Source organism: Malus domestica, chromosome 12, assembly GCF_042453785.1.
Source record: "Malus domestica chromosome 12, GDT2T_hap1".
Taxonomy (NCBI): domain Eukaryota; kingdom Viridiplantae; phylum Streptophyta; class Magnoliopsida; order Rosales; family Rosaceae; genus Malus; species Malus domestica.
This window is the reverse complement of record NC_091672.1, coordinates 28,497,962-28,514,414: the sequence shown is the minus strand read 5'-3', so window position 1 is coordinate 28,514,414 and position 16,453 is coordinate 28,497,962. Positions and strand designations below refer to the sequence as shown.

At 38.9% G+C, this 16,453-nt stretch overlaps 2 protein-coding genes, 1 long non-coding RNA gene and 1 pseudogene across 3 annotated transcripts; 1 reads left to right on the top strand and 3 right to left on the bottom strand.

The window, feature by feature from the left end:
- Positions 1-542: 542 nt before the first annotated feature.
- On the top strand, positions 543-3,317 carry LOC103430474 (uncharacterized). The gene is made up of 9 exons (XM_008368620.4): positions 543-1,007; positions 1,304-1,391; positions 1,666-1,779; positions 1,866-1,948; positions 2,215-2,329; positions 2,477-2,568; positions 2,714-2,779; positions 2,881-2,974; positions 3,063-3,317. The coding sequence occupies exons 1-9, from the start codon at positions 715-717 to the stop codon at positions 3,171-3,173; spliced, it is 1,056 nt and encodes a 351-aa protein (XP_008366842.1). The 5' UTR covers positions 543-714; the 3' UTR covers positions 3,174-3,317.
- Positions 3,291-10,492, bottom strand: LOC103430473 (pentatricopeptide repeat-containing protein At3g05340-like; annotated as a pseudogene).
- Positions 5,871-7,808, bottom strand: LOC139190133 (uncharacterized). Its single transcript, XR_011574143.1, has 5 exons — positions 7,225-7,808; positions 7,031-7,113; positions 6,788-6,873; positions 6,580-6,673; positions 5,871-6,487 (listed from the first exon to the last, which is right to left on the bottom strand). It is a non-coding gene; the product is annotated as an uncharacterized lncRNA (long non-coding RNA).
- A 382-nt stretch (positions 10,493-10,874) lies between the features above and the next one.
- LOC103451325 (mannosylglycoprotein endo-beta-mannosidase-like) lies at positions 10,875-16,362 on the bottom strand. The gene is made up of 11 exons (XM_017336419.3): positions 16,002-16,362; positions 15,683-15,821; positions 15,372-15,599; positions 15,139-15,197; positions 14,832-14,880; positions 14,185-14,415; positions 13,857-14,026; positions 13,539-13,743; positions 12,753-13,421; positions 12,442-12,669; positions 10,875-12,082 (listed from the first exon to the last, which is right to left on the bottom strand). Exons 1-11 carry the CDS (start codon positions 16,142-16,144, stop codon positions 11,276-11,278), a joined length of 2,928 nt encoding a protein of 975 aa, XP_017191908.2. The 5' UTR covers positions 16,145-16,362; the 3' UTR covers positions 10,875-11,275.
- Between the last annotated feature and the right edge of the window lie 91 nt (positions 16,363-16,453).

Sequence of the window (16,453 nt, the reverse complement as noted above, 5' to 3'; positions counted from 1 at the left end):
GCCCAATAGGCCCAGTCACTGCGAAGGCAAACGACGCTTAGTTTCACGTCGTCTATAATATATAATAGGATGCAACATTCACGTTGTTTACCACTATAACTAATTGCTGCAAAATCGTTCAACTTTCAATAGACAAAGGAGTGTGATATCCACACATCTTATTTTATTTCTCACACACTTTTTTAATTTTTGGCGGTTGGATCGGATGAATTGAAGAAGATCAACGGACAGAAATTATCAAGGGGTGTGTGAGAAGTAAAATCGGGTGTGTGGATAGCACATCCCTAGATAAATAACACATTTCAATTTTTTTCACGTTATCTAACGCCAAAGAAGAAATTAACTATTTATAAAAATTCAAGGAAATAATCTGATAAAATCAAAGTTTATACAAAAATTGGCTAGCTATAAAAATATAGAAGGTAATCGACTAAAATTATAATTCAGAAGGAATTGACAGCTCTATAAAAATTCGAAAAGTAAATACACAAATACGTCTTATAGAAAACTATTACCAAAACTTCAATGGTGCATTTTGTAATTATTCTAAAACATATAGTAAAAAGGTATAGTTGGCCTTTGATTGGTCTTCTTCCTAATTCCTATATAGATCTTCCTCAAGTCAATCACAAAATAAATAAAAAATATATATCTGATAAAAATATAAATCTCTGCAACTTTTGTACAAAGTAATTGGTGTAAGTGGCTGAGTTGATGATGGCTTCCTCCACATCCCCAAACTGCTTGTTTCACTTCAGCTCCCTCTCTTCTTCTTCTTCAGTATCCAACTCAACCACCACCACACATTTGCCCTTATCTTCTTCTCACTCTATCTTCAATGGCTGCGGTGCACTTTCCCTCACCAAATCTTCTTCCTCTTCAAGAATATCTGCCAAGTTTGATAAGTTCCAAGGTGGAACTCCCCAGGAAATTCTTCAAGATGCCACACCACCACCATCTCTAGAAGCTCTTGAGGAAGAAGATGGTGAGCAGGAAGATGATGACAGGTGAATTGTTTTTCATCTTTTTATACGAGCGATATTTTACTTTAAACTAATTTACAGTTGAAGGAGAATTCAAACTTGAATTCATAAGGAGAGCACATATCTCGAGTTTGTGATATGGGAATTAGTCTTAACAAATGAATCATTCAATTGTTAATTGGGTAAAGTTGTTGGACTGATTAGTTGTTGTGGCGTTTGTCCATCTCTCTAATATCTTAATTAACAAATCGTTAAGCCGTTAATTTTCGATCCATAAGTTGATTAATTTGGATTGATGTGATTGTCTTGGTGCGTTTCAGCTGCTTGCCTTCTGACTTGGAGGGTGCAGTGCGTCAATCAGGTGTAGCAAGTGCAGATTTTGTGTCTTCAGGAGGAATGAGAGCCATAGTACGTGCTCTAACAAAAAAAATATAATCTTGTCGATAAAGGTTTAATCTTCTTGTAATGCAGTTTTGAGCATTAAACAAAGCTTTATTAGAAAATAACATGTATTAGTCAAACAGCGTAACGAACTATCTAGCTAATCTGAGGTATAAAACTTTGATTATGTTGTAGAATATGTGCTTAATTTTGTGCTGGCTGGTGAAAAATGGCGAGCACATTACCCGTTTTAGTTGCCAGTCTGCCAAGTTTGATTTGTAAATTCGTTATGTTTTCACAGGTTGAGCTTTTGATCCCTCAGCTGCAATTTCTAGACGAAGAAGGTGCACAAGCTGAGCTCTGGGAATTGTCCAGGGTTTTCTTAGATACGCTGATCGAAGAAACCGGCGGTCAGGTTAGTTGAAAATGTTTCTGTTGCTAACTGCCATTGGCTTCAACCTATAGATAATTTCAGCTGAGAAGTGCTAATTTGATTGCCAGAGAGTTAAAGCTGTGTTTCCTGATGCTGGTGCGGCAGCGCTTCTAAAATACCGTTGGAAAGATGCTGCTTTTGGATTCGCCAGGTGATTTATAATATGAGCGGTTCTCTTCAGTTGAATATGGGACTTAATGGTGCCATGTATTTACTAGCCATGGTTGCCTGCCATCAGTTTATTGTGTTCTTCCAGTTGAGTCCCAAATCTGAGACATGAGCATAATTAATATGGTTTAGTATTGTAGTTTAGTAGGTTGCACCCATCATTTGAATCTATTCGAATTTCTTTTTGAGCTGTGCTCGTATGTTAGATTTCGCGCCTCATTATACAATCTTCTGTCGCCTTGCATTCAGCTTAAGTGACCGAAAGCCTATAACGAGTGAAGATGAGATTGTGGTTATGGTTGTTCCTGATTACCAGATGTTGGGATACGTCGAGAAACTTGCAGCTACTCTCTCAGATGACCCGGTAAGCTAGTGATTCTTCTTATTTCTGAAGTTAAATTTACCTGATATAGACTCCATGCGGTGTAGAGACATGTTATTTTTCGGGTCATTTGGTTTTTTTCAAAGTACATCTCAAAGCAGTTTTCCTCATTTTCTTGTGAATTGGCAGCCAAGGCCTCTCATCATGTGGAACCCCCGTCTCATCAGCGAGGATGTAGGAGTTGGATTCAATGTTCGACAGTTAAGGCAGTACTTTCTCAGGTATTAATTTTTAAGAGACCCCCTAAAACTGTTGGTTGGATGAATATATTTGGCATCTTTACTTATTTTGGGTTATCGACGATCAGTTGTTAGACAGTTAACCGCCTTGTTGTGTCCTGCTACCTTCTGTATTTGTGGTCTGCAGAACTTTTACGACGGTCTACTCAATGAGGCCAATGGAATCTGGTGCTGTATTTAGGTGTTATCCAGGGTAAGAGATGTGAATATTGCATCAAATTCTTAATATTTAGATTGGCCCCTTTGGTCTACGGTTTCTGCAGCTAAGGTCTTGTTCCCCTGCTCATTTACCAGGCTATGGAAGGTGTTCTACGATGACAAGGATAGACCGAACAGATACCTGCTCGCGAAAGAGCTCATTCAGCGCCCCGATGCTGAAGAACTTGAGGTTGGTAGTTGATGCTAACTCCTTGACTTGAACAAATGAACACACAATGTATTAACAAGGTAAACGAATGCGATTTCATCTTTTGCAGATGATATTCGGAAATGTAGACGAGAGCTCAGAGAAGGGCCAATCTTTGTTTGATCAAGCTGCAGGGATGTTCTCTTCGCTAAATCGATTTATGAGGGTCATTTCAAGATAGAATTATAGTCTGCAACGATCTATCTCCTTCACTGTAACGCGATTGTATTATATTTCGCTGCACAAACTGAAGTAGTGTTTGCTTTACATCTGATATTTTCCGTCGAAACAAATGAAAGACAGAAAACTTCACATTTTCGTATTACTGAAACCGAGTTCTGGCATAGATATTCTCGAGTACAGTAGCTTTAACGATGTAATTTACAGGCAACCCTAATCGACATTTCTGCTCTCAGTTTCTTCCTCCTATACAGTGGCATTGATTCCACAAATCAAAACCAATCAACATGCTGTGTCGAAGCTTTTGGCTGCTTCTTCGGTTTCTGATACCGGTTGTTCTCAAACATGGCTTTGACTGTAAGCGAGTAGAGCAAATCTGCCTCTGGCGAACTATCATACGGTGTGTTGATGATACTGCAAAATCAAGATCAACCACACAAAGGAAAAGTTAACGAAGGACAACAAACTGCTTCCTCGTAAAAGCGCTAATGAGTAAAAAGGCTTTAGTAGCACATCCCAACGAGCCCTGATAAAGATAAAGTATGACAAGGTAAATAGTAAATTAACCACCTGTCAAGTAACTCCTCCAAAATAATTCTCTGTGATGGAGTAACATAATGAATGCAACTTCTCGGGCACTGACCAACTGCAAGCTGAACTTGGTAATCATCCCCAAATCCTACAAACATTAATCAAAACCGGGTTTTAATCCGAAAATGTACCAACAAAGACGAAACAAAACGAAGGAAACGAACCATGAGATGTAGCTCTTGCAGTCCCAGTTGCAGCATAAGTGAAGGCATGAGGGGCTCTTTGTACACAAGAATATGGACAACCTGCAGATTGTTTTAAAAACAGAAAAAGTTCGACTCATGTTCTCTCGTAGCTAAGTTCGTTAGAGCATCCGTCTAGTAAGCGGGAGATCTTGAATTCGTCTCTTAACAAGATGAGTTTTGTTATAATGTCATTTGTAAGAACAAGTACAGCTTAATTTAGTACCTTTTCCCACACAAAGAACCTCGTTAACAAAAACATCAAACGCTTCACATTCTGGATTATCAAAGGGATCTACACATTCCCTACAAAGCCAAGCAGAAATAGTGAGCTTAGCGAGCTATAACAACTCAATCATCCTTCGTACGTGCAAATTACAGTCTGACACATATGCATAAGCAAATCACAAAAACTAAACACAAAGTTTACCTTTCGATTATCTCCGATCGGCTGTAACTCGATAACATCTGCACATATTTTATTAACCGCAATGATCACCAATTTTCATTGCTAGCAAAAAAAAAAAAAAAAAAAAAAAAATCTTTTTTATTTGAAAAAGGTTTTTATCTAAAATGATCCATGCGAATAACATAATTCTTCATTTTGGTCTCTTATAATGAAAACCGATGCAAGTGGTCCATGAGTTTGTCCAGTGTAATCATATTGACCATTTCGTGAAAAATTTGTCAATATCCTCGAAAGTTCTGTAATTTCGGTCCTTATGTGATATTAACAGATTTTTCACGAAATGATGAAATGATTCACAGTAAATAAACTCAAAAACCACTTCTATCGATTTTCATTGACAGGACTAACATAAGAAGTTATATCAATGTCAGACACCGTTTTGGCTAGAAACAGTTTGAAAAATATTACGGAAACAGAAATTATAAATAAAAGTGGCATTTTTTAAGATAAAAGAATTACCTCATAGGCCTGAATTACACGGCGAATCATCATATCAGCATCTTTCCCGTCCCTATTTACATCTGGATGAAACTGCTTCACCTATTTTATCACAATAATAATTTTTAAATTAAAATTATGTTTTAATTGAAGAAACAGGAAGAGAAGAATCTGATGGGACAAATACTTTGGCGCGGAAGGCGGCTTTGAGCTCGGCGGCGGAGCAGGAAGGCTGGACACCGAGGATAGTGCAAGCGGTGGAAGTGGCGGAGAGAGGAGGAGCATCCTCTCTGCAGTTCTTCACTGTGAATTTCTGGCGGTTACGAGTTTTAACGGCTTTTTGAAATGGTAGAACCGGCGGTATCTTCCAACCGCACACTGATAAACCTTCCATTTTCGCTCTCTTCACTTCAATAAAGCACTGCTACTCCATTATTTAATGTTAGTAGAAGGGCCAAACGCTGCGTTTCAGTTGGATGGGCCCATCCTTGAATATATTAAAGTTAATTAACAGCGTATCCAATCGTACTCTCTAATTTAAGTCGAATTTTTACTAAAAATTATTTTTGGAGCTCCTTGTAAAATTCTCTTCCCCAAAAAATAAAAAAATAAATAAAAAATCTCCCTATAAAATTCCAACTTCTCCCTATATTTTGGCTAGAAGCACATTTAGGGAGCCCGTTGGAGATGTTCTGCTAATTAATTGATATGTAGGCCTTTCACGGTGATTTGCATGGGTTTGATTCCATATATAAGAATCATGCTGTATTATGAATTTGATTTTCATTTATAAGAATTAAACTCAAATTTTCCGGCATGTTGGTATAATTATAAGAGAAATAGATTATTAATATTAGTAATAGTCATGCATGTACCTTTTAGTGTAGTGACATTGTGGGAAGGGGGTTTAGAACACTGACCTCAATGGCCAGGATAACACTCTTAACCATTTGAGTAACAAGTTTTTTTGTGAAAAAATAATTCTAGACTAGACATGGCCATTATAATACTAGACATAGACAGCTAAACCAGTCATACGCTTTTTTCATATATAATACAACAATGTTATTTGTACCACATTTACTGATCACATTGAGAAACTAGTTTACATATGCATTCTTTTGATCAAGATGTTTCCATTAAGAGAATTACATACACTATAAAAGGACTCTCATATGCCGCCCAACTTCACACACAAGCAAAAGGTGGAAAGAAAGAACAACTTGTAAAAATTGAAGTTCTACTATATATCATCTTCCAGCCGCACTTGAAGTTGGAGCTTCAAATTCCTCTTATTTCCAGACATTTGTTTTCAACATTGACACAACCGAGGACATCGAGGGTCGTTGTGTGGACTCTCCTCTGTGCACATCATCCCTATATCAAGCCTTTGAATGCTGCATAGTTTGAGCTCTGCTAAAGCACCAGGCGTGCCTCGTGAGTATGCCTCCAGCTTCAGTGTGGTGTCAACAACATCCAAAATCCGGCCTGGAAATGCAGAACTCACTCACTTCCTTAAATCAACCTCACCCAAAAAACAAATTGCTTGTTGGTCTTTTGTCATCATCTCAAGCAGAATCACACCAAAGCAATGCACATGCCTTTTAGCAGATACCTCAATTCCCTGTCCATATTCTGTTTCACAAGCAATTTATAAAGATGGTTAACTCAATCAGAAGCAATTTCTCTCAATCGAAGAGTATAAAAAATCAATGTGATATGCATACCTGGTGGGATATAACCAATTGATCCGTGTAGAGAGCCCGTTGTTGACATGTTCTTTCGGTTGGTCAGTTGAAATGAGCTTTCCATTCCCAATATCTGCTACATGAGCCACCATATCAGTGCTGAGAAGCACGTTTTCCAGTTTTAGATCACAATGTATCACTTGGACTGGACAGCCTTCTTATAGATACTCAAAGCGATTGGCAATACCTGTAGCTATTGAAATTTTTTCGTTCAAAGTTAATTTACAAGCTCCTTCCTCTAGTCCACCAGGATAGAGATGCTCTCCCAGGTTCCTGTTGCCAATAAAATCAAGGATAAGAGAGTGTTCCAAGAATATCCTACGAGTCCAACAATTGACTTCTCCAAGAATATCTTATGAGTCCAACTTATTCTTCGAGAAGTCGATTGCTTGCAGGGACACCAACTTTCCAATGCTTGCTGGTAGTTGACCTTCGAAATGACTGTTTGGAAGGTTAATTGAGAAGTCTAATCTTGAAAGAAGGCCAAGCAGTACAGGAATAGAACCTTGCAAGCTGTTGACAGATAAATTAAGAAGCACCATCAGAGAACAGTAAGGTTGACGGGAAATTTACCGGATAGGTGGTTTTCAGACAGGTTAAGATATCTCAGCTGTAAGAGATTACCAAGTGAAGGTGGAAAAGACCCGCCAATCAATTTTTTTTCCAAGATCCAGTACACAAAGGCTAGACATCTTCCCCATGTCATCTGGAATTGATCCAAGAATTCTGTTTTTGTAGAAGTATAACCTCTGCAAATTCCCAAGCTTCCCCATAGATGCTGGAATTTTTCCTTCCAACTAGTTGATTGACATACATAAACTTACTAATCTGCTTAAGTCTCCAACACTATCTGGTATACTTCCAGTAATGTCGTTATCCAGAAGATTGACGTAAAAGAGGTCTTTGAAAGACCGCCGACAGAAGATGGTACATTTCTTCTCCAACAAACATGAAGCAAAATGCAGTTTGTGAGAGCTGTTAAGAAACCAAGGGAAGAATTACCAGATCTGCCGCCACCACCTAAGGCATTGATATGGCAGTAGAGAATCTCAAGGTTCTGTAGCATTCCCAACTCTGCAGGAACTTCCCCCTCTAATTTGTTCATACTGTCAGCTGAGAGAGATTGGAGAGGGTCACTGGAATCCTACCAGAAAGCATGTTATTGATCAGGTACAACTTCTGCAAGTTCTGGAGTTTGGCACCCAGCTCTGAAGGCATTTCTCCACTTAATCAAATATCAATCAGTGCAATCTCATGTAATGCAGTTTAGTTACTAATTGCTGCAGGTATCAACCCCTCATTCAATTAACTACTAGATTAGGATTTAATCATGCGGCCCCAGGTACTAAAACAATCAAGTTGTCAATTCCATAAATGAAGATTACTAATTCATGGTGGCTTTTGCATTTGATACTGACTTGGCAAACTCAAATCTCCAGTTGTCCATAAAGAAGCAAATATCTTGACACCCAAAATAACAGATCTTAACTGCTCAATGTAAATGTAAAAGATAATAATTCATTATACCTTATGCAAATAGGTTTCTCTTTCGTTGTCTACGAAATATTATGATAGGTCTGCAATCCCACATTTCGACAAGGTTCTTTTAATTTTATCCAGCCGCTGAGAGAAAATATTCTGGATGAGAAATAAAAAACCCAGCGTGAAAAAATTCAAAAGTTTGACTTTATAAGGATAGATTAAACATAGAAAATTCGTATAATAAAGGAATGACAAACCTAAATCATTCTTATATGTCTTCATTTCGTTAAGAATGTAACAAAGAATCGGCTCTCATATCTTTTCATCTTGATCCAAATAGTACAGTATAAACCTTTCATCTGGTACATACCCTTCATCTGTCATCAGTCTAAACAGTTCGCCTAAAACCCTATAAATGGGCTCTGCTTGTGGATGCATCCTATCCCCAACAACAAAGCTCTGAACTTTCTTTTCAATCTCGATCCAACTAATACCCGTTTCTTTTGTCACCCCCATCTCCTTCATCCCCTTAATAGTCCTTGCTCTCTCTTTCCACCTTCCTTCAGAAGAATATATATTGGCAAGCAAAACATATGGTGCTGGTGTCTCAGGTGCTGCCAATAACAACTGGTCCGCAGCATATTTGCCAATCTCTGAATCGCCGTGAATGCAACAAGCACCAAGCAATGCTTGCCAAACAAGTACACCAGGATTCTCTGGCAGCTTTTCAATAAAACTTTTGGCCTCAGTGAGATGTCCTGCCCGACCTAACATGTCGACAACACAAGCATAGTGTTCTGGCCTCGGACTCATCCCATGATCTTCATTCATGGATTTCAGGAACTCCATGCCCCTTTCAACGAAACCAACATGGCTACAAGCATGAAGCAGAGACAGAAATGTAACATCTGTTGGTTGTACACCTTCCATATTCATCTTTTCATACAACTGTAATGCTTTTGAGCCATCTCCATGACGGGCAAAAGCTGCAATCATGGAATTCCAAGAAATTGAGTTCCTTTGAGGCATCCGACTGAACACTTTGACTGAATCCTCCAACTCTCCACACTTGGAGTACATATTTATAAGCCCATTGCCGACAAAAGAGTTTGAACCAAAATTCTTCTTGACAATTAAAGAGTGGAGCTGCTTCCCTAGACCTAAAGAAGTATCAACACCAAATACGCCAAGAACTGCTGAAACCATGTTTGGGTCAATGTCAATTCCTGCCTTTATCATTTTCACAAAAATATGGATTGCTTCATCCTCAAACCCATTTTGTGCAAATCCCACCAGGATAACAGTCATAGAAATCTCATCAAGTTCTTCCGTGGATTCAAAAATTTTCCACGCATCTTCCACACTACCACATTTTGAATACATGTCCATTAGTGCACTCTCAATGCACAACTCGGATTGAATTCCCAATTTCCATGCAAGTCCATGAATTTGCCGCCCTACACTTATTGCCTGCAAACCAGAACATGCCATGAGTAATCCCAAATAAGTCATAGAATTTGGATCCACCACTCCACCACGCATCTCCAAAAACAACTCCAAACTTTCAACATAGTATTCATTCTGTGCAAGGCCCGAAATCATCGCAGTCCATGTAATCACATTCCTCTCAAACATCTCATCAAACACCCGTCTTCCGGACAGAAAACACCCACATTTACAATACGATGTGATCAAAGCATTCCCCACAGCAGTTTCCCGCTCAAATCCGTTCAAAACCACCAAACCATGCATCATCTTATTCAAGTGACAAAACTCCGGCCCATCAAAAGCTGCTAAGATTGAAGTCAAAGTCGCTTTATCAAATCGATAACAACCCAATCCACACATTTGCTTGAAGTAGCCAAAACCATAATCCAGCTCCCCATTCCTCAAAAACCCAGATATCATCGTATTCCAAGAGACCGTATCTCTCACGCGCATATCATCAAACAGTTGGACTGCATTCCGTAATTTACCACATTTTAAGTACATTGATAGCAAAGAATTCCAAACAACAAGGGCATTGCGGTGATCATCGTGATTCTCAGGGTGAAAGAATTCAGGGTTCTTGATGAGAGAGGCGTGGAGGGAAGAACCCAGCTGAAAGTTGCGATCTTTTCCACAAAGAGAGAGGAGCAGGCTTATGTCGACATTGTTGAGGACCAATGTTGCCGTTGTTTGTGAATCCGGGTTCCGGTGGAGCTTGGTTTTGAAGGCGGAGATTAGAGAGGAAGCGCAGGAGGGGAAGTGGTGGGAGCTGAGGTTCTGTAGCTGAAAGACCCACCAGGATTTCATCCATGAAAAATGGGACACAGAGACCAAGTACTGACAGTTGAGGTTTCCGGATGCTGGCACTCAGGATTTTTATACGCGAGAACGGGTTCGATATCAAGGAAAGAGATACTCCAGACTTTCGAAATTTCATCAAATGGTCAAAAATTATTATAGTTTTTAACGAATCAAAATAGGTGGCCCGTTAGATGAAATTTCAAAAGTCTAGATCACTTAATCCGGTGATCTTGGTGGAAGAGATTCTCGGATCTCTTCCTCAAACTCAATACTTCGGGTTAAGAATTTTATACGAGTGATATTGAGAAGATAAATAATACTAAATTAAACTGTATTTAGTTAAGTGATACGCTCCTTGCAGTTGAATTTCAGGCATAGTATTTTTCTTTATTAATGAGAATAGGTAATTTGAATGTAGTATTCTTCTAATATTGAGAAGAGAAATGTTGCTAGATTAAGAATTTGACGATCTGAATAAATGCTATCATGTGAATTATAAGCTCTTTGAAGTTGAATCTCATGCTTCTTTTTTTTCTATTTCAAGGCGATTCAATCTTGGTACCTCCTCTAATATTGAGAAAGAAACACCATTAAACTAAGTACTCTTAATCACGTGAATTACAAGAAACACCATTAAACTAAGTACTCTTAATCACGTGAATTACAAGCTCCTTGTTGCTGAAGAAAAAAATATTCTCAACTTATATCTTTGATTTTATTCCAACCATCATTCGAGGAGGTTGACGTAAAATCTTTGTAGAAACAAAGAAAGGATAAACAAGACAAATAATGTAACATGTGGAAGTTGGAGCATGACACCTTGTTGGTCTTCTGCTAGGGGAGCAAGAACTTTGGTGCGAACTATTACAAACAGCAAAGACTGATTGACAAAGGAAAGCAATCTTTAACCAAATGAATGGACTGTATGGACACCATGGTAATTCCATCCGTCGAGAGTAACTCGAGGGATGACACCGGGAGGGACCTCGAAGGAGATCTTTATCGACATAGCCTCACCTGGCACCAGTGAAAAATAGTTGTCCGAGTAATGAACCGGAAGGATTCTTGTGTCTTCTCCTTCCTTACGGTCCTTCTTCACTCCATGTACAGAAAAATGAAGGAAGAAAGCAACGCCTATGTTGGCGCCGTTGATTTCAGCAACCCTCAAACCATCAGTCTCCTTTGTGAAATGTCTGGATATTTTATGAAACCAGCCAACTTCAAGTTTTCTGTCTGCTCCATCATGTGTAGCTTTCACCAACGCTACATCGAAATTGCCATCACCTTGATTAGTAGTGAAATTGTTTTGAAAGGTCAAACTTTTTGGCTCTGGTTTCTTAGATGTGTTCTTCACGTGCATATGCATTTCGTAGGTGGTTCCTTTGATGAAAACCTGAGATGTAACCTTGAGTGGTACTGTCTTCTTCCTATATGGTTCTAACAGTTTGTAATCCCCACCAGACAGATGCAACCAGTAAAAGTTCCTGGAAATAATGCGATAATCTGACTTGTGATACAGCTTGAGAAGAAGAAAGTAAACCGGCCTTGGGTTTTTAGATTTTGGATATTTCATCTCAGCAATCGGTACTGTTCTTTTCGGTGGCATTGACACCTTTTCGTGAACTTTGTAGTATGGGCATGTTCCTTCTAGATCCCACACCAAGGCTTCTATAGCGATGTCGGATAGCTCCTCTGATGTAGTGTTGACAACCTGTTCAAGGGAAGAAGAGAAAGTCATCAGCAGATATTAAAACATGTATATGGTAAACTCTGTGAATAGCACGGTGTAAAAGAGATTATGTTCCACTGATAGGTGTTCCTTCTGTGAGGACTTTTCATTCTTTTTCTTTCGCTTAAATGGAAATTGTCCCCGAAGTTGGGTATGTTGTGAAGAAATCAGGTATTTGCAAGTCATTAATTAGTCTTCTCAAGAGTTTGTTCATTGCACCCAGTTACAGAAATGGATCAATGAACATTAGTTCTACTAAGATTCACATTCAACATGAAAATATTAACGATTTCAACATCGTGAAGGAGATAACATTTGAACTGTGTAACTCTACAACTTACCTCTATAAAATATGTAGCTAAGTTAAGCTGGACATGTATTGGCTCAGCAGCACAGCGACAGCCATAGAAACCTGCAGTTTGGTCCAAAAAGTGATCGTAAAGTTGACCTCTAAGACCTGGCCACGGATTTTGTGTTTTCCAAATCAAAACACCAGTGTATTTAGTCCACATTCGGGAAGTCCACCCCTCCAATAGAGCTTTATACTGGATGTAGTTAGCTAGTTGAGCCTGAGATGATTTAAAGTAAGCCAAATCGTCACAACAGAAAATCAGTCCAAAGTGCACCCTGAATAACCAAAAGATTAGTTTACCTTTAAGCAAAAATCATCAAGATCTTTCGGCGACCCATAAAGCAAAATCTGATCATGAACCTTGCCTGGATTTGAATAAGGCTTGTACTTAAAATGTACCCACATGCCGTTTGGAACTTCTTCATAACCATTTGAAACCTTCTTAAACAACGGAATATGCCATGCTTCTGGAGGCATTGCCGCTCTGATGGTAGCTGCAACTGGTGTGCCTACAGAACCAACTGCAGGATTGAACCCATATTGGTAAAACCCATCTTTAAAGAAGTCTTCGGGATTTTGGATTTCATAAGGGCCAGCGGTGAAGCCTCCCTTTCCATTTGCAAATCCATCCCACAAGGACCCTTGAATGTAAATGCGTGTACCATCAAGATATTGGCTTGGATCCTCTGAAGTCAGGGACAAGTTTTCAACAATCTTGCCACTCTCATTTGAAGAGTTTTCGAAATATGGATGGAGCCTGAGGTCGTGTTTCAAAGCTGTGTTGATATCGTCTGGTGGAATTTGTTCATTTCCACCCACCCAAAGGACAAGACTTGGATGGTTCCTTAGAAGCCTGATAGTATCTCTCGCACATAGCAAGAAAAGATCATGGTCCAGTGGACCATTTAGATTTGATACTGGTTTACCTCGTCCGTTGACATCTCCAGTAATCCAAAACTCTTGCCAGACCTACAAATTTAAAACAGCATCCATATGGTTCACGCGCTACTTAGCCCGTGTTCCTCGATAAAACCTACCGAAATATGCAAAGCTGAAGCGAAAACATAGATAGAGAGGTATGCTTACCAGCAGACCATAAATATCACAGTAATGATAAAATTCTGGCCTCTCAGCCACTCCACCGCCCCAACAGCGTAGCATGTTCAAATTCATATCAGCATGAAACTTGATGGCTGTTCTGTAGCGCTCTTTTGAAAGTCGAAGGAGGCCATCTGACACTGTCCAATTACCACCACGAATAAAAATAGGCTGACCATTGACCTTGAACAACCTGAAGAGCAGATTATACAGGTAACAGAACATAAACACCAGAAAAAGAGTTGACATGTTCAAGCACTACATGTAACCAACATTACAGAAATAATGATACAATAAATCGAATACCTCCCACCAGTGGCAGTATCAATGTGGCTCTCAATTTTGCGGAATCCAAATAATTGGTTCCACAAATCAGATTCTCCGTATCCCTTCACATCAACAGTAATGTCAACATTGTACAAGGATTGCTTTCCCATACCATTTGGCCACCATAAATTCGGCTTGTAGAAGAAGAGCTGTTAAATTATACTATTTAGAAATTAGAATACAGGTCTTGAAAGCTAAATCTAAATAGATAGACCAAATTGAATGAAAGATAAACACCAAAGTGATACTAGAAAAGTGTTGTGTTCTACTAAGATAATGAAAATGCATCATATATTCTTTCACGGACCTCAGGAAATGTATATTTCACCCGTGATCCAGCAGGGATTGACAAATGTTGAGTCTGAAGATGCTCTACTAAGCAAACGTTTCCTTCAAGTTCTGTTGTTACTTGGATATTCAAAGAACACTCAACAACCGAGGCACTTCTATTTTCCAACTCAGTTGTAGCATGCAAATACAACCTCTTGTAGTTGTCAAAAAACGATGAAACCAAGTGCGGATCAATTATTTTTACTGGCTGCACAAAAAAGATAACAAGAAAGAAAAAAAAGAACTTATAGTCTTATACAAATAACTGTAACTGAAAATTGGTATCTGAAGACGAAATTGCATGACCAAATACATTGTCTGTGCAGAATAATATGATTATGAAATTATAAGAAATCACTATTGATCTCATCATGAATGCATCACTTATAGAGAGATTGTAATCTGATTCTGTTTGGAAATTTCAGGAATTTTAGATGCTCGGTAAACTGTAGATCACAAAGCCAAAGAAGTACAATGAGACCAACAACTTCGCATATGATCAAACCATAAAGATAAAACTGTTATCCTTCCCTACGAAATGGATTTTGACATATCATCACAAAGGACAGTTAATCTCATTAAAAATTCTATGGTAGGAAGTGAATCATTATGAATAAAACTCACCCCTGTTACAGAAATTGACACCTCGTCCCATATGCCCGTGTTTCTATCCCTGCAACGTTATATAAGTGGGTTACAACTAAAAATTATTTTGCAATGATAATATCTATAGGATTAGGAAAAGGTACACCAGAGGATGCATTGGTTTTTCTGAGTAAACAATATAGGATACTTCTTGTATCATTTAGCTTTAAACAGGTGGAAAAATCTTCAACCGAAAAAAGAAACATGCTTAAACGTTTTCTCGCATCCCATATTAAAAAGATGATGAAAAACAATTCATGATCACAAAACAGTAAAACATCGTCACCTTATAGGACACATCCAATCCCAACCCTCCACATATTGTGCAGCTACATCTTTCCCTATCTGAAATAAGAATTGGATTATAATAACGCACATTGCCTACATTAGATAATCAGCTTCTGCAGATTCATCATCGCTCGCTCTTGCATCAGTAATTAGTACAATGATAAAACTTTGATCAGATATCTAGAAGAAATAGAATGTATTAAAATAGGGTTCTTGGATATCGATCTGTACCTCGTGATCGCCACCCTGCCCTCCCTCAGGAGGAATAGTCCCTGGATTATCCGGGGGATAAACACGAATAGCAAGCAAATTCTGAGCATTGGGAAGCACTATATCAGTGACGTCAAGAGAATGCCTTTGAAACATCCCTCTTGGCAGGTCTTTTCTGTGCCCATTTAGATACACCTCGGCATAGTAATTGATTGCGCGGAAATTCAGATCCACAAACTGTGTGCTTGACTGAAAAACAAAGATTAGTATGGAGATCGTAATCCAACAAATGTTTCAGAAACTGCAGTTATCATTCGAACGTATCAGCGTACCAGATTACACCGAAAAGTTGTAAAGAGCCAAAATGTATAGTACTGCCTCCCGGAGTCAGAAATGTCTATAATGTAGTCGTTTTGCAATGCGTAGAAAGGATCGGGTACATCTTTCCCCTTCACCAAGGTTGCCAGAACACTGCGGATTCAGATTAATTAGCAGCAGCAAGTAAAGTTATTAAACCCATTTAAGAACTTGAGGAATTGAAGTTAATTAACCAACTTAAACCCAGAAGAGAACCCCAAAAGATTAAAGCTCGAAACTTTAATCAAATTAGACCACATTTGCTGAAATTTGAGAGAGAGAGAGAGATATTACGTTCCGGGAACGACGGCCTCCATCCAAGGAAGGGCGGGGGAGGGAGGGTGGGTGGTGGTGAGCTGGGTACCAGTGACGGTGACTTCCCTGTCCCTGGTGCCGATCCACCCCGAGTCCAGAATCGTCTTCCCTATCGCCGCCATTAAGTTCCAGCTAGCTCGGTTCAGCTCTCTCTCTCTCTCTCTCTCTCTCAGAATCTGAGTGTTTACACTCAGTCTCAGTGTACTTCGGTCGGTGGGTGTGCTGCTGAGGTGGGTCGTCAACAAGGATGGTGTATCATTTAATAGCACGTGATTGGTTGTTTCCAAGCCAACATCCTCTTCGGATCCTTTTGGTGAGGATTATGAAATATGTGAAATATGTTCGTATCGTATATCATGCAGTTAGTTTTTATCAAGTACTGTTTGTACTTAATTTTAAATAAAAATATTTAAAATAATTTCTGACAGCAT

Excerpts from the sequence above, each read along its gene's own strand:
- LOC103430474 (XM_008368620.4), top strand. The coding sequence starts at position 715 with ATGATGGCTTCCTCCACATCCCCAAACTGCTTGTTTCACTTCAGCTCC. Across the intron at positions 1,392-1,665 it reads CAGGAGGAATGAGAGCCATA|GTTGAGCTTTTGATCCCTCA; the intron begins GTACGTGCTCTA and ends ATGTTTTCACAG. Across the intron at positions 2,330-2,476 it reads CTACTCTCTCAGATGACCCG|CCAAGGCCTCTCATCATGTG; the intron begins GTAAGCTAGTGA and ends GTGAATTGGCAG.
- LOC103451325 (XM_017336419.3), bottom strand. The coding sequence starts at position 16,144 with ATGGCGGCGATAGGGAAGACGATTCTGGACTCGGGGTGGATCGGCACC. Across the intron at positions 14,416-14,831 it reads TGTCAATTTCTGTAACAGGG|CCAGTAAAAATAATTGATCC; the intron begins GTGAGTTTTATT and ends TTTTTTGTGCAG. Across the intron at positions 12,083-12,441 it reads TAGCTACATATTTTATAGAG|GTTGTCAACACTACATCAGA; the intron begins GTAAGTTGTAGA and ends TCCCTTGAACAG.